Here is a 25,874-nt window from a genome sequence, read left to right as displayed (position 1 = left end):
ATTAAGATCTGAAGAGTAGTAGACATTTATCAGGTGAAAGAAAAAGGGAAGCAAAGAGGATGCTAGAGAGGCTGAAAGTCCCTGTGATGGGTAGAGCTTGGAGAGAAGAATGGAAATTAGTGAAGAAGTCGGGGAAGGAAGTCAGGAGGAGGCCGGGGGTGGATCACAAAGAGACTTCCTGGGATATCTGAAGAGCAGCTTGGGCATTATTCTAAGAGCAAAAAGGAGTGATGGAGGAGCTTTACACAGGGAGGGCTGGGGCTGTGAAGTCAGGAGGGTGAAGACCTGGGTCAGAGGACTTGGGTACAGGGAGTAATGTTTTCAACAGAGGTAGCAGCGAAGGTAAACAGAGGAAGCTGAAGTTGTTATTGAGGATCCTCTCTCTCTCTCTCTCTCTCTCTCTCTCTCTCTCTCTCTCTCTCTCTCTCACACACACACACACACACACACACACACACACACACACACACACACACTTCTGACAGGGTCTCACTAGCTTCAAACTCAAGATCATCTTACCTCAGCCTCTTGAGAGCTGTGATTACAGGCATGCTCTGTGGTACTTGGCCTAGAATGTATCTTTTTAACCATTATTGTTTATTGCTTTCTATCATAGCAGCTTGTTTTCTTTCCTTTTTTCCTTCCCCTCCTTCTCCTCTTCCCCTCTTTATTTGGGGGTCAGGGGCTGTGGATTGAATCCAGGGCCTTGTGCATGCTAGGCAACTTGTCCTACTGAGTTACACCTCCACCTTCAAGTTGCACTATATTTAATATAGTTTCAAATCCTCAGAATGAGACCTTGGGAAGACATACCAGACTTGTTCCATGGTTTGGACTTCCACCTCCTTCCTAACTGTATTAAGCCATAAAGGAAATACACATGTTTAAAAACATTCATTTATTCAATATACTTCAAGAACAATGTAGGTACTGTTGTGGTCCTACCTGCCTGGAACCACACACTTTTGCTTTCACTCTAATATTTTAGCTTAATATTATCTTAATATTCACCAATAAAATGAATTTAGAGACTCTTTCATGAAATCTCAGATGAAAAAAAGTGAGATGTACCTAAGTCAACATCCCATCCCATGCTATGTAGGCCAAAAGCCTTGGCAGACCAGCCTTTGTTTGGATTTGGGTTGGTACAATTCAACTGGGGTTATTGTATCACAAGTTCCTACTTTAGTAGACAGGTCCCTGGTAGCAGCATTAGCTAGTGTTTGCATGTAAACCAAGTGTTTATCGTGTGTCAAGTATTTAATGCACATTTCTTCAATTACTCTTCAGAACATTACATAAGAGGAGAGGTATATAAACGGACATTTCCTGTCCTGATCACCTGGTCCAAATAACTGACTCAGAGGCTGAATATGAATTATATATGTTCAGCCAATAGCTAAGGCTTGTTGCTAGCTAACGCTTACACTTAAATTAATCCATATTTCTATTTATGCTTTGCCATGTGGCTTATGGCTTGTTACCTCATTTTTTACATATCCTGCTTGCCTGTGGCTGGCTTTCATCTCCTCCAACTCTCCTGACTCTGCCCTTCTTTCTCCTATTATTCTCTCTGTGTCAGGCTGTCTCGCCCAATCACTTCTTGCCCTGCTATTGGCCAGTTTTGTTTTTTTTTAATTAACAGTGAGTATAATCCATAGCATTTCCCCTTTTGTCTAATAAAAAAGATAAGTTTCAACCTTAATATAGTAAAACTATATACAACAAAAAGTTATTAAGTAAGAATTACAGTAACAATATCCAATCCATTTGCATTTGGCAAAATTGGACAAAATAATTGTCTATCATATCTTGGTGAGTTTAAATTTTTGTACCAACTGTCCTACTTGTTCTTTGTATAACCAAATTCTACTACCTGTAGGAAGTAACGCAAAGTGTGCTCAAAGAAGTGAAATTTGGCAAATGGACTTGTTTCATTTTTCAGAGTCTGGAAAATCAAAATATGTACACCATACCTTAGATGCATATTCAGGATTTCAATGGGAAACTGCTTTGAGTTCTGACAAGGCTGATTCTATAATCACACATTTGTTAGAAGTTATGGCCATCATGGGGATACCTGTACAAATTAAGACTGACAATGCTCCAGCATATGTTTCTAGTAAAATGAAACAGTTTTTTTTTTTTGTATATTACAACATAGAGCATATTACAGGTATACCACACAATCCTACAGGGCAAGCAGTTATAGAAAGATCTAATTGAACTCTAAAAGATAAGCTTAATAAACAGAAAGGGATAATAAAGAAGCCCCAGAGATAGAATGCACAATACTCTCTTAACTTTAAATTTTTAAATGCGAATGAAAAGGAATGACAGCTATGGAGAAACATAATAGAAAAAAAAACTGAATTAAATCAGCCTGTATACCTTAAAGATGTGTTGACCTCAGAATGGAAACCAGAGTATGTGCTACATTGGGGAAGAGGTTTTGCTTTTGTTTCCATAGCAGAAGAAATATATTTTAATTTTTGTCATGATATTAATAGCCATATAGAGTACTAACTAATTCTAGAAAAAGGCTTCATTTAGGTTCCCGATTTCAGGTTTGAGTCTCTTTTAGGTAACTAGGAATTAAGTTTTTGTACTCTGGATGTACGTAACAAATTATGATACTTTAACCTCTTCAAAATATGCTACATATGACATTCAAAATATTTAAGTTTACGCTGGGCGGTGGTGGCACACGCCTTTAATCCCAGCACTTGGGAGGCAGAGCCAGGTGGATCTCTGTGAGTTTGAGGCCAGCCTGGGCTACAGAGTGAGTTCCAGGAAAGGTGCAAAGCTACACAGAGAAACCCTGTCTTGAAAAACCAGAAAAAAAAATATTTAAGTTCTCAGCAGTGAACAATGACCATGCCTAACAGCAACATTTGAAGTCTCCAAAAGGAGGATGGGGCCCCACAATGAAGATTCCACCTGGATTGTGGTAGCATCACTAAACTGACAAACACCACCCAAAGACTGGCTTTGGACTACAAACTGGTCAGGACAATTTTGAGGTGGCTGCGATGCTGCAGCCTCACAGACTACTCTAGCCAGGACTTGAGACAGCCCTGCACTTTCACACAGAGACTGGACAACAAATGGCACAGCCAGCTCCCCCAGCACTCGACAGTTACCCGTTTTCCCAAGGTCCCCTAAAGACGCTGTTCCCTACAGACAGCAGGAAGTAATTTTAGGAACACGACACCCACATTCCCAAGAAGTGGAGTGGGCAGTTTTTGGTTGTTCAGTGAGTTATAGATATTTGTCATCGTTTAGTGGGGTTGGTTACAAGTTGTAATTGGTAATGGTCAGGAAAAAGGCTGAACAAAGGGTATTAGATTCGAGGATCTTGTTCTGAAAAGAAAAATGGGGGATATAGAAATGATAGAATAAAGAGTATGTTATTGAATCAACTTTTTTTAAAAATTGGAGCTGAGGATCGAACCCAGGGTCTTACGCTTGCTAGGCAAGCACTCTACCACTGAGCTAAATCCCTAACCCCTTGAATCTACTTTTAAACCCAAAAAGCAACTACTCATCTTAAATATTTTACATTGGTATGGATTTTGTATACTTGCTGTGGGATGTTCTGTATGTTAAATGTGTTGCTTTGATTGGTTAATAAATAAAACACTGATTGGCCAGTAGCCAGGCAGGAAGTATAGGCGGGACAAAGAGAGAGGAGAATTTTGGGAAGTGGAAAGCTGAGGCAGAGAGGTGCTGCTAGACACCTCCATGAGAAGATGTTAAGATACTGGTAAGCCACAAGCCACATCGCAACTTATAAATTAATAGAAGTGGGTTGATTTAAGATATAAAAACAGTTAGCAAGAAGCCTGCCATGGCCATACAGTTTGTAAGCAATATAAGTCTCTGTGTGTTTACTTGGTTGGGTCTGAGCGGCTGTGGGACTGGCGGGTGAGAGAGATTTGTCCTGACCGTGGGCCAGGCAGGACCAGGAAAACTCTAGCTACATATACTGATACAAATTTGAGGTTATTTTTGTTATACTAATATATGTTTCTACTCTTAAGATATTTTTGTATATTGATACAAATTTAATGTTATTTTTGTTAGAACCTCCTGTACCTACATTTCTATTCTTGTTTAAGATATTGCACCATATAGCTTATTTAACAATGTGTTATAAAATTTTAGTCCTTGAAAGTTATTATTACAAACTATGTATGATAATAAAGAAATGCAGTCAGTAGCTAGTCACTTATTACAATCAAAATTGTAGTCATGTTAGGAATGTTTTCAAGGTCAAATAGATATATTTTAGATAGATAGGTCATCTTCAAACACTTCAGAGATTTACAGAATATAGCATTTAAGATGTTTTAATAACATAAGGTTTTTATGACAATGAGACAGGTCTGCTCCTGGCAGCATCAAGAAGATGATGGGCATCAAAGAAACTCCATATGGTAAAAGTTAGCCATGGGGCAAGAAACTGCCCTTGCCTCAACTGCTGACAGCATGTTGTCCAAATTGGACACAAGCAAGACACAAAAGTGACTGCTGAACTTTGCCAAGACAAGGCACAGCAGTCCTTCAAAAATCCTGCTTCACAGAAAAGTCTGTCAGATATTCTAGGCCTGTAGTCCAAAGATGGATGTCCCAATTTGCAGAGGAACCTTGGGTGACTGTCCAGTCAGCCATCTGTTTCTGTTATTTCTTAGTTTTGGAAATTGTTTGCTATGCACTTCCTGTTTAGTTAAGTAATATATCCTTCTTGGGTCTCTGATGGAGTTGAAGACTAGTTAGTTATACTTATAGGTTTCCTTGTTACAAAATTCAGAAAAGAATCTTACAAAACAGGGTGTAAAGTGTATAAGGTTGAGAGACATAAGATAGTTTTGGGTTGATAATACAAGTTAGGATAGAAAGTGAATTAGCTACAACACTTTGGACTCATCAAGATAGGATAGAAAATGGAGTATTTTCTCTGAATTTGTCAAATGCAAATGGACTAGACATTATTATTGTAATTCTTGCCTGTACATATTTGGATATAATTATTGTACTTATTATAAATAGTTTTAGTATGTTAGTTAAAACCTTTGTTTTTTTTTTTTTTTTTTTTTTTGCCGGAGCTGAGGACCAAACCCAGGGCCTTGTGCTTGCTAGGTAAGCGCTCTACCACTGAGCTAAATCCCCAACCCCAAACCTTTGCTTTTTATTTAGACAAAAAGAGGGAAATGTTGTGCAATAATTTGATTATGTTCTGACAAATAAAGCTTGCTTAGAGTCAGAGGGTGGAGCTAGCCACTAGCTGACCATAGAGGTTTGGAGGACTGTAGAGAGAGGAGACAGGAAGTGGTAAGGTAGGACTGAGAGAGGATCTTGGCCCTTTTGTACTGAGGAATTGAAGATGTAGGAAGCAACTGTTGGCTGATCCTTGTTCTCTGATCTTTCAGGTTCTTACCCCAACATTTGACTCCCTATTTTTTATTGATAAGATTAATTAGAATAACACTCCAGAGAGGCACCTCTTATTCCTTTAACGCAAAGAAGCTGGTAAGGTGTAGAGTTACGTTCTATCAGACATTGGCAGCACTAGAATTTAAATTTAATTTTGAGGGTTGTAGAAATGGCAGAGGACTAAGTTTGGTTCCCAAGAACCCATTGGGCTGCTCACAAAAGCCAATAGCTCCAGCTTCAGGGAATCTGATGCCATCTCTGGCCTCCTGAGGCACTGTGCTCATGTGCACATATCCACAAATGTGCATACTTACACATAATTAAACTTGTTTGGTTTGATTTTGTTCTGAGACAGGGCATCTCTGTATAGCCCTGGCTGTCCTTGAACTCAGAGATCTGCTTGCCTCTGCCTCCCAAGTGCTGAAATCAAAGGCATGCACCACCACAGAGGTGGTCCCTGGTCTACAGAGATAGTTACAGGATAGCCAGGACTACTGTCTAGGATAGGAGTGGGGAACACTTAAAGTTTAGTCAAATATGAGGGAAAAAATCAGGAGATGAACTGAACACCTTATATTGATTCTAAAAAGAGACAATAGGAACAATGTTTCCATCAGATCAAAACCTTTGAAGCATTTCAGTTATTTCTGTACGTGCTGTAGCCAAACAAGTCAAGCCCAGTTTTGCTAAACACAACAAGGGATTACAGAGAGCTTATTTTCACATTTGTCAAACTTCGTTCATTCTTCCTTGGACAGAGAGGGCTACTAAAAACACAGATAACTTAGGATGATGCTATTAAAAGCAAGGTAAAATTTTTAATGATTTTCAAAAAAATAAACTATGCTACTTATTAAATACTTTTTACTAGTTATACATACTTAAGATACACTTTTAGGCTTAAAATCTTATAAAGAAAAACATACATAATTCAAAAGCAATACAAATAACACATATTTAAAGCTTCTAGTTTTAAAGAAGGTGAGAGACGACACTTAAAAAGATGAGACAGTCATTTCATCTTGGTACTGGTCTCCCATTTTACTCATTATTATAATTCTTTGTCTTTGGATTATTCTTTTTTTTAATGCATTTCTTTGCAAACAAAAATTACAACAACAAAAACATCTATGTTTTCCGATTTAAAAAAAATGCATCCAGGGACTCCTTAGGAGCTCTGAACAACGGACACACCTTTTCAATGACAATATGAACACGTCAACTCAGTGAAGAACAAAACCGCACCTGGTTCTCACATGCTGACACACGTGGTGACACACGTGAGTTTTCTGTTGAAGACTCAGGAGACTATTTCCAGTTTTGAACTGCGGAAAAACAAAAACTAGAACAAAGCTCTCTCTTTCACCCAAGAAATCTCGTCAGAGTTAAATGGCAGCAAGGCTATTGTGAAATGACCTAAGGGTTAACCATGCAGAATTCTTCAACTCACGGCTACAGCATAAGTTGGCGTCGCTTTTGACAGACATGTGATGTGTGTGCAGGTGTTAACTTTTTAAAATGTCCATCTTAGAAGACAGCATCTAAGGTCCTGATAGAGCTCTCTTCTGTCTACACAGGGGCCCCCAAATTCTTTCTCTTGGTCCACTGAAGCCCAGGTTCCTGTGGTACCCAGACATTTATATCGTAGGCAGAGATGGGAAGGCAAATATGAAAACAAAAGCAAAAAACAAAGGCATAAGAAGAGTTGCAATTCTCTGTTAGATGGCACTAGTACACTAACAGTGGATTTCTGAATTTCGTCATGAAATGATGTCCATTTTGGCTCATTAAACATATGGGATTTATCCTTTATGAGTAAATACCAAATAATATACTATAGTTCTACATTTGGTCACAGGTGTCCTGTTTGCAGGGCATACTGTAATGATTTTTAACTTCCTGAGTAACTATTTTATGATCAATCATAGTAACTTTTTGTTTGAGACAGAGCAGTGTGTGTGTGTGTGTGTGTGTGTGTGTGTGTGTGTGTGTGTGTGTGTGTGTATGCATGCGTTTGGCTTTGTTTCTTGAGAAAGGGTCTCACTATGTAGCCCCAGCTGGTCTGGATCTCACTCTGAGGACCAGCCTGGCCTTGAACTCACAGAGATTCACCTGCCTTTGTCTCCCTAGTGCTTGGACTAAAAGCATGTGTCATGCTTCAGTGTTTTTAAATTTTTAAAAATTGTATGTATGGGCATTTTGTCTGCATGTATGTCTGTGAATCACATGCATGCCTGGTATCCTAAGAAGTCACAGGAGGGTATTCCATTCCCTTCAAACTGAAATGACAGATGGTTGTAGACCACCACGTAGGTGCTAGAAATTAAACCCAGGTCCTCTGGAAAGAAGTAATGTCAGTGCTCTTAACCACAGACCCATCTCTCCAGTCCCCTGTCTATCTCCCCTCGATTTTTTTTTTTTTTTTTTCTGAAAAAGGCCTGGTGACCTGGTACTCACTATGAAGTCATTCCTGGCTGGCCTCTAATTCAAGCCATCTTCCTAAACACTGGGATTACAGATATGAGCCACCATGCCCAGAGCTAGCACTGTGAATTGTTTTTATTATGCACAGTTTGGTTGGTTTGTTTCTTTTTGCTTATGGGCACTATAAATGCATTCATAGGAATATTGGCCAGCCTCTGGAGTGCATAAACGCCCCCTTCGGAAGCAGACAGTGAAAGTGTAGACTGCTCACAGAGGATCGCTGAATATGAGATCCAAATGTCATAAAAAAGCTGAAACTTGAGGTTGGGGTAAGCTCAGTGGTAGACTGCTTGCCTAGCAAGCGCAAGGCCCTGGGTTCGATCCTCAGCTACAAAAACAAAAAACAAAAAACAAACAAACAAACAAACAAAAAAAAAAACCCTGAAACTTGGAGCGCTGTGCCCCAAATGCAATTGTCAAAGCTGAGGAGATACTCAAATTGATTTTGCAGACAGGACTTGCTCAAGTATTAGAATTTTCATGTAGGTCACAATTTCTCAGATTTACATTGGAAATACACAGCAAGAAATAATGTCAGCCTTTCTTCTAACCTTGCCGTTGAAATCTCCCTTCGACATGTGCCAAAGCATGGCCACTGCTTGCTATTAGAAAGTGCTGACATTCTCCACAGAACTTCATTTCTACTACATCTGTGAAGCAGATTTAAAAAAAAAAAAAAAAAAAAAAGGAAATGAGAAGAGAGAAGGCAGATGTAGTGATTTGAACGAGAATGCCCCCCATAGGCTCATATGTTCGCATGCTAGTCCTCAGTTGATGGGAGGTGTGTCCTTGTTGGAGCAGGTGTGTCCCTGGGAGTGGGCCCACATGAGGGCCAATCTCTCTGCCTGCTGCTGGAGGATCAGGATGTGAAGCTCTCAGCTACTGCTCCAGCTCCATGCCTGTCTGCTTCCCGACACTATGATAATGGACTAACTCTCTAAATGTAAGCAAGTTCCCAATGAAATGCTTTCTGAGAGTTGCCTTGGTCAAGGTGTCTCTTCACAGCAATACATCCATGACTAAAGACAGAAGGAAGGGGAGAGGAGGGAAAGGAAAGAGGGGGACAGACCTGGAGAAGGTGAGAGAAGCCGCCTTAGCTGTTCCCAGTATGGATTCAGTGTGGTCTAGGGAGCTAAAAGGCAGCCTGTTACTTCCTACCACAGACCACGTTTTCGAAGTTCATTGAATAAACACGTGCGGCTCTTGGGAGTTCAAAGGTGTTTGCCAGGAAGTACCAAAGGCAGAGAAAACCCTACCTTGTAGTAATATCTTAGTATAGAAAGTAATTACCATTTTTAGGTAAAAAAGAGTTGGAAGAGAAATTTTTTTCTTAAGTTCCCCACTAAACACCTAAAAATTTTTAGAACACAGCTTGGGAATGCCATGGTGGGGGAAAACCACACTAGGTTTCAAAGTATCACGTGATCATACTTGGTCCTTCTAGAATGTTTTAAAATTCTATCACTGACCTTCACTGGCAACAATGTTATGGATTCAGTTGGCATCAAACAGATGAGCATTGTGAGTAGACCTGGCTTTCAGAAAATGGAAGGCATTGTTGTATTTTGTATTTGAAGGCTTCTCTGAAGACTGGATGGAAGGTCTTTAGATCTGGTGACCAATGGAAAAATCTAAATAGCGCTCCTGGGTTCACTGGATGTTCGGAACAGAAAGGGGACCGGAATGGAAGTCAGTGTGTTCTTACGTACATTCTGGCTCTGTCACGGAAACCGAATTTGTGGGCGTTTACTGCACACCCACGTGCCCACAGCCAGAAAGACCGGAAATAAGAGGTCATGTCTGCTGGTGAGGTCACAAACAACAGTAAAAACGAGAGTAACACATCACTGGGTTGTTTCCCTAACAGTAGGCTGTAGGCTGTAGTCGAGAGGAGAGAATGGCCGTACCTTAGCATTTCGGCTCTTCCTAAGTGACTAACCCCCATAATTGTGTCGTGTCATACCCCAACTGCCTTTGCAGTGCTGAAGTATTCTGCTGTGTCCTCGGGGCGGCACAATTCTGCTGACTGTGATAACCTACTGGACTCTGATACACGGGCAACCACGTTACACTAATAATAATAACGTTTATTATCTTCCACATTCAGACTGCTTTCTATGTAGGGGGAAGAGAACTCAAGGGTGTTTTGTTTCAGTTTTTTCCTCCCTGGAAAATAGAATTCATCTTACACAAACCTGTGTTTTATAGAAATGTACTTATATCAAGTATGTTCTTTTCTCTGTGTTAGACTCTTTTAGAGATGATATAGGTCCCTCCTAGTTCCCTGGGTTGCAGGAAGACATCAAGAAGATCATTTATGCAAAAGTCATTTGAGATAAATAAAGCATTATGCAAAACATCTCTATGCTGATACCAACCTTAAGAGCAACTAGGGATTAATTCGGATCCCTCATGGGGATAGAATAAGAACTTCCTCTGCTGTAGCTAGGTGATAGGATAGCAAGGCTTCTAAGCTAAGAGCAGGCTAACCACAGTGAAAAAGAAAAAAAGTAGAGACCCGAGGCTGGTAGGAATTTGAATTTTCTTGCCGATGAAATTATCTGAGATATTTACTTTGAGCAAATTAATCTGAAACTGGAGCTGGGTGTGGTGGCACACACCTGTAAATCCAGTACTTACTTGGAAGTGGAGGCAGGCAGGTTGTGAAATGCTGTCTTTAAAAATACAAAACAGAACAAAACCAAACAAGGCCTGGGGAGATGGCTGACGAACATTTGCTGCTCTTGCAGAGGACCCAAGCTCAATGCCCAGCACCACTTGTAATTCAAGCTCAAGGGGATTTAATTCCCTCCTCTTCTGGGGCCCACAGGCACCTGTACTTACATGCCTGTACAGAGACACGGACATACACAGTTAAAAATACAATGAAACAAAAACAATGAAAGCCAAACAAACATCTGAAGTCCTCCTTGGCTATCTACCACTGCCCAGAAGCCCAGTCAAGTGCTCTTGTCCATGGAGAAACACAAAATACTACTCTTCGCTCAAGAGCTTTTACAGAAGCTTTTGTTGCGTAGACATTTCTCACAATTGCGCCCTCCTCGGAGCTCAGCAATCCTTCTGAGATGCACTCCCAGACACATGCTTCATCTTGAAATGCTGCCCAATTAGCTGGTCTGAAAGGCTCTTCCAGACGCGGCAGTGCCTGTAATTACCTCGTCTGGCTTTTTAGTCTCCCACATGAGATCTGAGCACAGAGGCTGCTCCTTACCGAGGTCACACGTTTTAAATGGGTTACAATGGAAATAGAGAAGTCAGGGAAGTTTTAACGAGTCTGTAAGGAAATACATTAAAACGGTGACAACCTTTTCAAGCGGTTAGCAGGATTATGTCTAATCTAATCTGGATTGCGTTTTGTTGACCTTTATTCTCTCCAGGTTTGTCTCACAACACATATTATCTTTTACTTTTTGAAAGTTATCATTTTATCTTATGTATGAGGGTGTTCTACCTGCATGTATATCTGGGCACATTATTTACGTGCCCAGTGCCTGTGGAGGATAAAAGACGGCATTGGATGCCCTGGAACTGGAGTTATAGATGGTTGTGAGCCATTATGTGGGTGCTGGAAAGGAAATGCAGGTTCTCTGGAAAAGTAGTCAGTGCTCTTAACTGTTGAGCCATCTCTCCACCTCCTATAGTTATTTTATTTTATTTTTTATTTTTATGTGCATTGGTGTTTTGCCCACATGTATGCCTGAGTGAGGGTGTCGGATCCCCTGGAACTGGAGTTACAGTTGTGAGCTGCCTTGTGGGTGCTGGGAATTGAACTGGGATCCTCCAGGAGAACAGTGTAGTGGGTAGCCATTCCAGCTTTGCCCTGGAAGTTCCAACCCCCATTGAGGCTTCAGTAATGGTCACACCTACAAGGCAGGGCTGAGAGAGGACGCTGAAGACCCAGGATCCAAATGAGAGGGATGTCTTGGTGCCCAGACCCTGGACACGAGAAGTAGACTGAGCAGAGTTCTCCAGAGAACACTGCTGGACTGCGCCATACCTTTGCCAGACCCTACAACCTACCTATCCCTTTATTTGTAAGTTACACCACAAAATAAACCTCCCTTTTAACTACATGGAGTGGCCTTAATAATTTCACCAATAGAACAGCCATGTTCTTAACTGCTAAGCCATCTCTCCAGCACCCTACTCTTATTTTTAATATTACATTTCTTTTTTTTAAAGATTTTTTTTTTTTTATTATGTATACAGTGTTCTGTCCGCATGTATGCCTGCAGGCCAGAAGAGGGCACCAGATCTTACTACAGATGGCTGTGAGCCACCATGCGGTTACTGGGAATTGAACTCAGGTCCTCTGGATCAGCAGCCAGTGCTCTTAACCTCTGAGCCACCTCCCCAGCCCCTACATTTCTTTATTTGCAGGTGTGAATGTGGGTACACATGAGGATCAGAAGATAACTCCTATCTAAGGAATTGAACCCAGGTCATCAGGCATGGTGACAGATGCTTTGCCACTGAGCCATCCTGCCAGCCCCAACACGTATTCCTTTTTAGTAGGGTGAGAGAGCAAGTTACATAGGAAGAATCTTTAGAATACCAGATAATTATGATCCTGCATACCCCAGCAGGGTCTCATGTTTGGAGGCTAGGAAAAGTTCCCTTCCTTAACCCACTGAGACAGCGTTAAATTCATGATAAGAATTTTTAAACAAAGATAAATACAATTTTAAAAGAAAATAAAGAAAAGCATATTCCCTTTTAGGGATAACTAACTCAGCATAATGTAACCAGGCATTTGAAACTCAACATTCACAGAGCACCATTAAATATTCACACACACACACACACACACACACACACACACACACACACACACACATCAGGGAAGCGAAAGGATCCACGCCCTTAGTCACTGACACCAGGCTGACTCAAGCACGGTAGACACTCAGCTCATGGAGTTGGGGCCCATGTGGATGATGACGTGCTTCTCGTATGCCCTTCTCATCGTTTTCTCAATCTGCTTCAGAAACACCTGGGGGATCCGTCCACACAGCGTGTGCACTGTCTCCAAAAACTTCAGCTGGAGAGGGTAGTACATGGACTGAAAAAGATTGTCTTGAAAGGGGAACTGAAAGATGATAAGAAAGAAAGAGAGAGAGAGGGAGGGAGGGAGGGAGAGAGAAAGAGAGAGAAGAAAGAGAGAGAGAGAGAGAGAGAGAGAGAGAGAGAGAGAGAGAAAGAACTTGTTAAGTGCTGGTTCAAACACAAATCACTCTTACTGAAACCCATGACCCGGTGTAAAGTTTCTTAGTTCTGACTCAGTGGTACAGCCCCAAGGAATCATGTAACTCTCTGGCCCCTCAGTTCTGTTTTCTCTCTCTTTCTTTGAAGTAGGGCCTCCTATAGCCGAGAATGAGCTAGAACTTGGAATCCTTCTGCCTCCATCTCTGGTGTGTTAGGATTATAGCATATACCACAATGCCCAGTTTTCTTTTCTATTTTTTTTTTTTTTGAGCTGAGGATCGAACCCAGGGCTTTGCACTTGCTAGGCAAGCACTCTACCACTGAGCTAAATCCCCAACCCGCCCAGTTTTCTTATACTTATACTTACATACATACATACACATATACATATACACAACACACATACATATATATTTATATATTACCAAGTAGAATACAAGACTAAAGCAGATAGTCATTTTGAAATTTACTACAACAAAACACTGAATGTATTTGTTTTTCAAAAGATGTATTTATTTTTATATGTATGTGTATACATATGTATATATGTATATGCATATATGTATGTGTACTATGTGCATGCATAGTACCCACAGAGGTCAAAGAGGGTACTGGATCCCCTGGAACTAGAATTATGCCACTATGTGGGTGCTGGGATTTGAACCTGGGTCCTCTGTAAGAGCAGCAAGTGCTGTTAACCTATGAGCCATCTCTCCAGCTCTTTTTTTTTTTTTTAAATTATTTTTGCCATTCAAGAAACTTAATGGCATGTCTGTGGTGGCTACCGAAGGCCTACAGTTCAGCGACTGCAAGTTAAATATATCGGCAGTGAATTTTCTTTTGATATTGTAGGCACCAGGCTGGGGGTGTGGCTCACTAGTGGAATACTTGCTTAGCACTCTAAAGTCCTGAGTTGGAACCACAGCATAGAGGCAGGCCTGGAAGGTTGGGGGAAAAGGAATTAAGAGGCCAAATGTCAGTAATAATTTTGAGTTTTTTAAGTTCATTCAGTATTGGACATTTGAAGATTTGTCTTGTTTAATGTCTCTTATTTTCCCCTGGGGAATATGAATGAGCAGTATTTTCCAAAATAAACCTTTCGAGCTACTTAGAAACTAGCATGTGCCAAGCTTCATCACCATCCTGTTGAATGAGAAAGGTAGATGAAGTCAGAGTTGAACTCTTGGCCAGTGAGGGGAAAAGATGAAGGAACAGAAAGGTTAAAGGGCAGGACAATCCAGCCCCAGAGCAGAGTGGATGGCTATCTGCATCCCTAGAACGTATCTCCCAGTCTTTCAAGGTCACCAGAGACATGGCCTCAGCATGTGGATAAGCAAGGTGGCGAGGTAACTTGAGAATGAGCCACACCAACTTGGACTTGGGACACCACTTTCTCTCATAGCCCTCGGCCAGTCGACCAGAAGTCCCGTGGATTCTATCACCACAGCCCCTTCTCCCCACCCTTCCACTTCCACACAAACTCCCACAAGCTCAGCTCTCACCTGTACAGTGGCTCTCAACCTCACAAACAGCCCTGGTTGCCTCCCTCTTGCAAGTCTGCAATTAGCTGACATAAGCCGCCATAAATCACAGCTGTCACTTTCCTGCCTAGACTTCCCACTGCAGTCCAACTCTTGCTTGAGAAGCCCCATGTGATCTGGAGCCCTGCTGCATCTTTGTCCCTCCCATTATCTCTCCATGATGGTTGAGGTGACTATCTTGACGTGCTCTGGGCACAGACTTCATTCCCATCTTGGAGAGTTTCCTGATTATGTCTTCTGGTTGGCAGGATCTTCCCCATGAAGCCTCCATCTGACTGAGTTTCAGGCTGGCATGGGCCTTCGCTGGAAAGCCGGCTGCTGAACAGCCCTCTGTAGTCAGTTCTCTACACCCACCACCCTGTTCCTCTGAGAAGGCTTTCACTTCTGACAGGTTCTTTCTTTCTTTGTTATGGGAAACTTTTATATCATCTGGCTGCTTTCTCTGCTAGAACAGAGATTCTTGACCACAGTGCTGTGGATATCACTCTGTATAAATAAAATGCTGATTGGCCAGTAGCCAGGCAGGAAGTATAGGCGGGACAAACAGAGAAGAGAATTCTGGGAAGTGGAAGGTAGAAAGAGAAACACCGCCAGCCGCCACCATGAAAAGCAACATGTAAAGACACTGGTAAGCCACAAGCCATGTGGCAAAGTATAGACTAACAGAAATGGGTTAATTTAAGATAGAAGAAGTAGATAACAAGAAGCCTGCCACGGCCATACAGTTTCTAAACAATGTAAGTTTCTGTGTGCTTTCTTGGTTGGGTCTGAGCGACTGTGGGACTGGCGGGTAAGAGAGATTTGTCCTGACTGGGCCAGGCAGGAAAACTCTAACTACACCACAGGGCTTGGACGATATTGTTAGCTTCCAAATTCTGGGCAACCAGAATTATTCCTACATTAGCTAGGCTTTGTAGATGACTGTTGAAAGAATCACTGAAGAATGTCTGCCTGATGACGTTTTGGAGGGTCATGATGGGAGCTGTTACACCATCCATCACATAAACACATAGACACAGGGTTAGGCTGTGTGCATGTGAGAGAGAAAGACAGCAAGCTAGAGAAAGACACACATGTGAAATGCCTGCCATTAAAACGGTTACATACTGAATACAACTGTCAGGTGTGTGATTAAAGTTTAAAGGCCTTCATTTTGTTAATCCTCACAACTGTCTCATTAGGACGGTTTATTTAAAAGTATTTATTAATACATTTTTAAGTGTCGTGTGTGTGTGTGTGTGTGTGTGTGTGTGTGTGTGTGTGTGCCCACAGAGGCCAGAAGAGATTGTTGGACCCCTTGGAGCTGGAGTCACAGGTGGTCGTGAGCCATCTGACATGGATGCTAGGAACAGAACTTGGGTCTTGTGTGGAAGGACAAACGCTCTTAACCGCTGAGCCATTTCTCCAGCTCTCAGAAGGTAATATTATTATCTTCATTTTATGATGAGGAACTCAACTGAGGCTCAGTAAGGTAAGAGCAGTTAATGACTAAACAGACAGTGAGAGAAACGGGGTGTGAGCCCAGGTCTGCCCAGGCGGAAAACTAGCTCTGATTCTTTACCTTATGATGAGAACACCACAGCCCAGTAGAAAAAGGTGGGCATACGGGAATCCAGCTTTACAGTGAAGTGTCTTACTCCCAGGCTGATCTGGAGTTAGTGACTGTCCTGATGGAAATCCCTGAATGAAAACTGTCTTTGGAGGTGAAACTGCAGAACTCCACAGAGTGATTGCGCGGAACTGTTTAAGAAGCAAAGTCATTTGGCTGCCTTTCCGATCCCCGGTGAGAACAAACCAGATGAGTCATAACTCAGCCACAATTGCTCAATTCCAAAGCAGGGCCAGATGACATGAGAAAGTGGAGCGGGCTCCAGGGAGCCCACATGGCTGCACGCTTTCTTGACTTCTACCCGTGCTGCGGATGGGTTTCCCCTTAAGGCAGTGTTTGAGTAACCAAGTGTGAGAATGTCACCGAGTGCACAACAGATTGTGTAATTTAATCACTTGCCCTTTGAAAACTAAACAGCAGGAAACAGGAGAAGAGGTGCTCACTCAGATGCATGTTAAGTGAGCCCCTATGGGAAGGGCAACGCTGGCGTTTCCAAACTGGAATTTTTTAGCAAAATGCTCATCTTCATACACACGGAGATGCTTTATAGCTGAGGGATAGCTCAGTGCGTCACAAAGATGCATTGCAAGCAGGGAGATGACTCAGTGGGCAAAGTGCATGTCTGCACACCAACACTAGGTTCCCAGATTACCAAGAAGAAATAAAAATAATACTTAAGAAAGTCCATGTCAGGGGAGGCATAGATGGCAAACACTTTTGGCACTGTGGCCCCACAGTCGTAACAGTTGGAGTGCCAATGCAGCCAGTGACAGCATGTGAACAGGGCACTGTGTTCTCCCACAGCTTTATTTATGAATGCTGAAACACAAATCTACAGATTCTTCATGTTGGAAACATTTGCTGGTCCCTGCTCTGTGTCTTGGAGGAACAGCTTAAGGAGGACACTCCTTGCAAGTGCCTGCTGTTGGCTTCCTGCTAGCAATCTCAAGGTAAAAGGCAATGGACAACACAGAACTTCCCAAGTTCACAGAATCCTGAGCCGCGCTCCTTAACACGAGCCCACCCCTCTCTTCAGGGAAGAAAGAGTGGGCTCAAACTCTATGCGGTTCCACTCACTTCATGCCAACATTGTACAAATTATCATCCCTTATCCGTGGGGGATACATTTCTACATACTTGGTGGATGCCTGCGACCCTGAGTACTGAACCCTACAAACCGGATACCTTGTGGCTACTGCATTACTAGTAGATGGGTAATATATGCAGGGTGGATACAGGCCCAAAGAGATGATTCACATTCCTGCATGGGCAGAGCAGGATGGCATCAAATTTCATCATGTTCCTGGGAACAGCCCACAATTCCCAACTTACAAAGCATGTAATTCTGGAATTTTCCGTGTAATATTTTTGGATCATGGTCAGATGTGGTGACCGAAACCATGCAAAGTAAAACCATGGGGGCAGGGGTTCTATCTACCATGGGATCTTTGAGACCAACCACAGACAGCTGTAGGGCTTTTCTGGAAGGCCTGGTAGGAGGGGCTGTTCTTTCAGGGTCAGCATCCCAGAAGGAGTCTTTAAGGGCAAGGACTCAGGCCTTCTCCACTGGGCAGCCATCCTCACATGCAGATCTGCATACCTAGCCTGGATGCTCACTTCTCAAGGCCTCCCTGTTGAGGTACCTTGGCCGAGGCACTTTCCTCTACTTGGTTTCAGAACCTTCTGTTCCTCACCTCCTCTAGCTCTTCACTCCTGGCTCATGCTCCATAAGGTGCAAGAGTGTTTTCCTGAGGTCCTCTTGGCTATGAGAAGATTCCCACCATCTTGGCTATAGCCACACATCCCTCACATATCCCTTTTGGTGGTAAAAATGGCTGGCACCTCTTTTTGCTGGCACCGTTAAGTCAACAAAGGCTTGGTGGACTGGGGATATGACTCAGTCGGCAAAGTGCTTGCTTATGCAAGCTTAAAGACTTGAGTTTGATCCCCAGCACCCATGTAATAACTGTGTGTGTTGGTGTACACCTGTGATCTCAGGACCGGGAAGGTGCAGACAGATCTCTGGGGTTACCAGGCAAACCAGTGAGCTCTAGATTATGTCTCAAAATATGAAGTAGAAGGGCTGGGGAAATGGCTCAGTAGTTAAGGGCACTGGGAACATGGGCTGAATTCCAGCACCCACACGGTGTCTCACAACCTTCTGTAACTCCAGTTCCAGGTGATCCAAAACCCTCTTCTGTCCTCCAAGGGCACCAGTCCCACATGGGGTGCATGTATGTAGTCAAAACACCATACACATAAAATAAAAAATTTTAAAAAAATCAGGTGGGAAATAATCGAGGAAACATCCAGTGTCAACCTCTGGTCTCCACATGCACACTCACCCACACATACACGTACAACAGACACAAACGTACACACACACACACACACACACACACACACACACACACACATACAAGACCAATTGCTGCTTTCAGTGTGGCAACTTCTAATTGCCCAGTGTGAGACGTGATTGCTTAAGAGCTTGGAGCTGGTAACCAGGCAACATGCTTAGCTTGAACTAAACAAAAACAATCTTGTTTCTGTGACATTCTCTTTATCCAGAACTCTTACTCCATAGGGCGGCAAAAGGCACAAGAGTTCTGAGAGTATTTTAGCCTTCCCAGTCCCCGCGCACCACAGCACTTGAAGCACTGCATGCTGGGAAACATGTGTCGGCTTTGAAGAGCACACTTACATCCCGGATTGCTTCATAAAGGGCTCGGAAAGTGGGCTGCTTATCGTCATGGTAGACGCCTCGGTTGCCGTGCAGAACAGACACACCTTCCCGCTCCGCCTCTTTGCAGTTGCTTCCGTACATGCAGTGGTCGGGGCGGTAGTTCCACTGGCAGGGGAACACGTAGAGATACTCTAGTGGCAGAGGAAGAGAGACAGCCAGTCAGTGCCAGGTGCCACCTGTATGTCCGGTGCTTAAAACTTAACGTTTATAAACCACACGCTGTGCACAATTTCAATGTTTAGGAGTGTGGTTATGAGTCCCAGGCCAAATATACTGTGCTGAAATGCTGAGATCAATGATGGAAGGGGCACCCATTAATGATGATATGGGAAGGCAGAACAATATAGAAAATAAGGAGTTAAACCAGGGCATCAACTAGCCTAATGTCCCAGTTTGCTCCTCTGTTGCGGTGATAAACACCAGGACCAAAATCAACTTGGAGAGGAAAGGATTTACTTTATATCAACTTCCCGGTAACAGTTTGTCACTGAGGGAATTCAGAGCAGGAGCTCAAGGCAGGAACTTGAAGGCAGGCACAGAAGCCATGGAGGAGTGCTGCTTCCTGGCTTGCTCCCTATGCCTAGTTTGCTTTCCTCTGTAACGCTGAACAATTTGCATTATATAGGTGGCATCACCCACAGTGGGCAGGGCCGTCCCACATCTATCATTAATCTAGCTGGAATTTACTGTTAAAACACATGAGCCTAGAGGGAGTATTTTATGTTCAAGCCACAACACTGATGAACACCAGCATACAGTACAACTGTGATCGGTGTTTACAACAACCATTCCTAGACATGCAGGATCATTCTTTACCATTCCGTGGGGCACAGATCTCTTTGAGAATCTAATGGAAGCTTTAGACCCCAAGTACGGAAAACTACAATTGGGGGGAGAGCACAGACCTAAAAGAACATTTGTTTATAAGTTCAGGGTCTTGCAGGTCTCCTAAACACCAGCTACGCACCCCAGCTGCCAAACCTCAAATACAAAATGGAACTCAGGAAGAAATTCAATTTACATCTTGACAGAATTTCTTGGCGTGAGAAATGCCAAATATTATACATGTAATCATAGGAAGGATCTGTCCCCTGTGTCACTGCAGGACAGTGGTGTCCTGTTTTGACAATTCCATTTAAATGCAGGCTTTAGTCAGGGTGCAATTCCGACAGAAACAGAAGCTTGGAAGAACACTTCAGGAAGAAAATGGTTTGATTATTAGAAATAAGAATGTGTTTTAGAAGATAAGTCACCTTGGTTTTGTTGGAGAGAAGATTTCTTCAATAGGGAAGGACGGTAGAGGAGGAGCTGTCATAAATACACTGGTCTGAAATAGTCAAGACAGAACTCTGTGCTGGGTTGCAAAGAACCAAGTCGCTCGTAAAATTGGAGGCAAGACTGAATTGGAGCCAGAAGTGGGGCAGCTCCCAGGTTCTGGAGTGGGGATTCATTGAAGTCAGCTTGCAGCCCTGCTGCCTGGGTGAACCAGCCATGGCTTCTTGAGTTTGCAGGATTTAGAAACTAAGGAATGGATGGTCTGACTGGTTTAGCCCGGAACCACTGGAGGGCAGGGCTCTTTCTTGGACACAGGAGATGGGGAAAGAGCTATGCCATCCAGCAACAGAGGCACTGTCACCAAAAGAAAGGGTGATCAACAGTGGGGAGATCAAAATATCAGATCTGGTCTGGGGGATAGCTCAGTTGGCAAAGTGCTTGCCGTATGAGTCTGAGGGCCTGATCTGATCCCCAGAACTCATGTAAAAATAGCCAGGCCTGGTAACATCTTTTCATTTTGAAGCAGAGAAAGCAGATCCTTGCAGTTCACTGGCCAGCCAGCCTAGCTTATATGGCAAGTTCCAGGCCAATGTGATCCTGTCCCCAAAACCAAGGTGTATGGTGCCTGCGAAACAACACCCATGATTGTCCTCTGTCCCCTACACATACCACACATGTGTACCCTCCAACATGTGCACCTCGCTATGCACACCCCCACCCACATCCTTCAAATACTTAGATGTGTCTTTTTATAATAGGTTAACTTCGTAAATTTGAACTGTCCATCTTATGAACAGGAGGAGGAGGAGGAGGAAGAGAAGGGCTAGGCAAGCCTCACTGAGAGGGCTGAAGACAGGCTACACAATGGACCCTGTCCAAAAACAAATACAAAAATCTTAAAACAAAGAAAATTCAAGACACCCTTTCTTGAAGCCCTTGGTCTTTGCTATTTTCTCTCTCAAAGTCATATGAAAAAGATCGTTAACTGGTTCTCTATGGGTGATATTCCTTAATGATAGATACCGCAAGAGTCCACACAGTGCCAGGGCTCCCTTGCAGCTCTGATGATTCATATCCAGAGGTGCTGAAGATTATAGAATGGTTTGTGCCTGGTCATTTTAACCTCACAGAAAGCTGAGTTTGCCACTCAATTACTACCATCTATGAACAGAATGGAGACTTTCACACTAGGACAACTATGTTTGGCTGTTGTGGTGGTGCATACCTGTAATTCCAGCACTCAGGAGGTGAAGACAGGACTGTGAACTGACAGCCAGTCTATGTAGGGAGATGCGCATTTTCTCTCTGTATGTGAGCATGTGTGTGTGTGTGTGCACATGCTGAATGAATGGATGAGTGAATGAATGAATGAGTGAATCAATGAATGGATGAGTGAATGAGTGAATAAATGGGTGAGTGAATGAGTGAATAAATGGGGAGTGAATGAATGAATGGATGAGTGAATGAATGGATGAGTGAATGAATGGATGAGTGAATGAATGGATGAGTGAATAAATGGATGAGTGAATGAATGGGTGAGTGAATGAATGGATGAGTGAATGAATGAATGAATGGATGAGTGAATGAATGGGTGAATAAATGGGTGAGTGAATGAGTGAATGAATGGGGAGTGAATGAATGGATGAGTGAATGAATGGATGGGTGAATAAATGGATGAGTGAATGAATGGGTGAGTGAACTTTATGCTCTCCTATACTATAAATATCTCTGTCATGTCTCTTGCTGTATGCTTCTTTCTGTCCCGTGCTCTGATTTTGTTTCTCTTCCATTTACGTCACTCTTCTTTCTTGATTCTACCCATTCAACCAACTCACACTTCTGAGGCCTTGTACTGAAACAACACCAAAAGCATAAACCATGCCTTTCTCACATGGACCTCACAATATTCATTCTTGTCTCATAAATCAGAACTCATGAGCTTCCCAGTTCATCAGTGTCCAGAACAGGCCCTAACATGAAGTAATGGAGCCGATCACCCTCACAGCACAGCACTCAGCACTTCCTGAGGCTCGGTGCTTCGTTGTGTTCATTCAATGTAGCCAAACAGCCAAGGCTGGGGCTCTGGGGTCCTGGGAAGGATGAGAGTAAGGACCTAAAATAAGGCTATTAAAGAGTATGTGTGAGCCAGGCGGTGGTGGCACACACCTTTAATCCTAGCACTCGGGAGGCAGAGCCAGGCGGATCTCTGTGAGTTTGAGGCCAGCCTGGTCTACAGAGTGAGTTCCAGGAAAGGCGCAAAGCTACACAGAGAAACCCTGCCTCAAACAAGCAAGCAAACAAACAAACAAACAAACAAACAAACAAAAAAGAGTGTGTGTGACTATGGGCCTTGATACCTGTGTCCTCTGGAGAGCCTCTGAATCCCTAGTATCACATACTCAATTGGTCTGGCTATGCACATTCCATGAGCAGGCTGGCTCTTCTCTCCCTTTAGAGAACTACATACTTCTCCCTGGGGGGATGCTCTGCTCTGTGGGTGCTCGCTCTCGGTGGGATCTCTGCTGCTCTGTCTGCTCTGGGTATGCTCTCCTCTCGGTGTATGCTCTGCCTGCTCTGGTGGGATGCTCTGCCTGCTCTGGTGGGATGCTCTGTCTGCTCTGGTGGGATGCTCTGCCTGCTCTGTCTGCTCTGGTGGGATGCTCTGCCTGCTCTGCCTGCTCTGGTGGGATGCTCTGTCTGCCTGCTCTTGGTGGGGCCTGCTGCTCTTCTGCTCATGCCTGCTCTGGTGGAATGCTCTTCGCCTGCTGCTCTGGTGGGACTGCCTGCCTGGATGCTTGCTGCTCTGGTGGGTGCTCCTGCCTGGTGGATGCTCTCCTGCTCTGGATGGATGCTCTTCTGCTCTGTGGGAATGCTCTGTCTGCTCTGGGGATGCTCTCCTGCCGCTGCTTTGGGATGCTCTGAGTGTAGAAAACTTCACTTCTCTGGCCCCTTGCCACCAGATCAAGGTTTGTCTCCACAGCTGGGCTATTTCTCTCCCACTTAAGTTAAGAACTATTAAAAAACCATCCTTAGCCATGATGGGGGTGGGGGGAGTGGTGGGGGTGGGAATGGTGGGGGTGGTGGGAGGTGGTGGTGTACTCCTTTAATCCCAGCACTTGGGAGGCAGAAGCAGGCAGATCTCTGTGAGTTGGAGGCTAGCCTCATCTACCGAGCAAGTTCCAGGATAGCCAGGGCTACACAAGAGACCCTCTGCTCCCTAAGACGAGTACTAGCACAAAACACCACCACACACACACACACACACACACACACACACACACAGCACAGAGAGAGAGAGAGAGACAGAGAGACAGAGAGACAGAGAGACAGAGAGAGACAGACAGACAGAGAGAGAGACAGAGACAGAGAGGGACAGAGAGGGACAGAGACAGAGACAGAAAAGAAAAGCACCCTTATTTGCAGTGGTCTCTTATGGCTGAACCGCCTGACAATCAGACTGAGCCGGGCAAACAGAGAATTCTGTCAGAGACATTGGAATCTCCTAAGTAAGCAGAAAAGATGCCAGAGCCCAGGAGGACTCTGAAGACTGAAGAAATCACTGCAGTCCTTAGCATCCAAAGAAACCCCCAGAAAGCCTGGCATCACCTGACCCATGTGGCCAGCTCTGCCTTTTGAAGCTGCTCTGAGGGGAATCCTGATGCCTGAGATAGGAGCTCATTCATCCCAAACACATCCCTTAGGATTTGGTCAGGTTTGCTTTTTCTACTAAACTCTGCTCACAACTAAAACTCACCTGTCAAGATATGAGCTCAGGGGCTGGAGAGAGGGCTCAGCTGGTAGAGTGCTGTCTTGAAAGCATGAAGACCTGAGTTTGATTCCTAGCACCCATATACAAGCCAGGTGCAGCAGCACACCTGTAATTCTAGTGCTGGGAAAATGGAGACGGGGAAGGATTTTTTGAGTTTGACGGCCAGCCAGTCTAGGCAAAATGGCAAGCTACAGGTTCAATAAAAGACCCTGCCTCCAAAAAGTTAGATGGAGTGTGGTTGAGGAAGACACCCAAAATCAACCTCTGGCTTCCACACACATGTATTCATATACATGAACACACATGCACACACACACAGATGCACACACATGCACGCACGCTGTGAGTTCAGCCTTTCATCCTAGAAGAAGCCATCTTTTTCACATACCAAGAAATGTCCTGTGGGACCAGCTACCTGCACAGTCCCCAGGGACTTCAGTCACCTCCATTTGAGTCCGTCTGTAACCTAGCCATGCAATACACACACACACACACACACACACACACACACACACACACACACACATTTTATGACCTAATTATGGCAGAAGTTCACAACAGTTTTTAGCTGATGACTTTTAAACACATCTCAGTGAGCAGGTTACTGGCTACAGGAACCTCTCCTCACAGTAACACAGCAGCCCTGTGCTGCTTGTTTTATGTACGTGGCTTCATCCATAGCAACCTAATATGTCACAACAATAAACGTATTTATCTCCTAGATTGCTGCCAATATCACCACCCTCTTCTTTACAATGCTAAAGGTAACACATCTTTTAAAATATATCATTGCCTCCAGGTTGTAGAAAGTCCACACACAAAATAAATGAATGAAGAATGCATAAGCAGTGGCTATCCTTGGAGGTTCCTTAGAGAGAGCTAATGTTTAATACAGCGCCAGGGTGAAGTGTAAAATGGGATCAAGAAGCCACACAGAGAACAGCGAGTGAGTTCACCTTACACTGACCTGAAATCTGAGCTCTTGGTTGCTTACTAGGCTCAGGTCAGAACCAAGATGTAGGACAACCTCATAAGTATGTCACGGTACCTTTGGCTCAGTGGGCCTCGGAAGGAGACACCCAGGTCATCAAACCCAGCTGGGTGCAGCCCAACTAAAGGCGAGGCACTGGAGTCAAAGCACAAAGCTCTTTCCAGTATTGTTTACTCACTGATCCTGTCTGAGTGAGGTAGAGGCAGGGGGATCTCTGTGAGTTCAAGTTCCAGGACAGGCAACTGGACACAGAGAAATCCTGTCTAAAAAAAAAAAAAAAGCACCTCAGGGCGGTGCTTTTACACTTCCCACATCAATCATTAATCAAGCAAATGCTCCACAGAGTTGCCTACAGGCCAATCTCAGGGAATCAGTTCCTCAACTGAAGTTCCAAAAGGAAAACCCAGAGGATTCTAGCTTGTGTCAAGTTAACAAAAACAAACAAACAAAACCCAACCAGGACATGCTCCCCCTTTTGCCCCCCTCTGCCAAACCACCAAGCTAACAACATGTCGACCTACAAAATTTTCTTTGGCTCTATATAACAAAACAAAACCCTGGGGGATCCAAGTTCTTATTCTAGGCCCATGGACTTTGGACAGGTGACTTAAAGTTCAAGAACCCTCTCCCTTCAACTAGTACTTGTTCCACTGTGAGGGTCTTGTGCTCATCTGAAAATCTTGTCATCTGATTTTGCGTCTTGTGTCATTTTGCACCGTACTTCTTGGAAGAATGGTGTGGCGAGGCTGAAGACACTCTCTAAAACCAGAGTGTAGCGTTGGAGGCATCAACATTCAGCCTAT

The 25,874-nt window shown here is 43.6% G+C and overlaps 1 protein-coding gene across 1 annotated transcript in view; it reads right to left on the bottom strand.

Moving 5' to 3' along the window:
* Positions 1-12,754: 12,754 nt before the first annotated feature.
* Positions 12,755-25,874, bottom strand: part of Gxylt2 (glucoside xylosyltransferase 2) — a 91,690-nt gene continuing 78,570 nt past the window's right edge. The window contains exons 6-7 of the mRNA XM_036182782.1: positions 18,995-19,167; positions 12,755-13,027 (exon numbers count right to left, since the gene is read on the bottom strand). Of these exons, the coding sequence (XP_036038675.1) occupies positions 12,845-13,027; positions 18,995-19,167 (356 nt within the window). The 3' untranslated portion in view covers positions 12,755-12,844. The remainder of the gene's footprint in view (positions 13,028-18,994; positions 19,168-25,874) is intronic.

The sequence above is a fragment of the Onychomys torridus genome, chromosome 3, assembly GCF_903995425.1.
Source record: "Onychomys torridus chromosome 3, mOncTor1.1, whole genome shotgun sequence".
Lineage (NCBI taxonomy): Eukaryota > Metazoa > Chordata > Mammalia > Rodentia > Cricetidae > Onychomys > Onychomys torridus.
The sequence above is the reverse complement of the archived record's forward strand: the minus strand, read 5'-3'. Positions and strand labels throughout refer to the sequence as shown.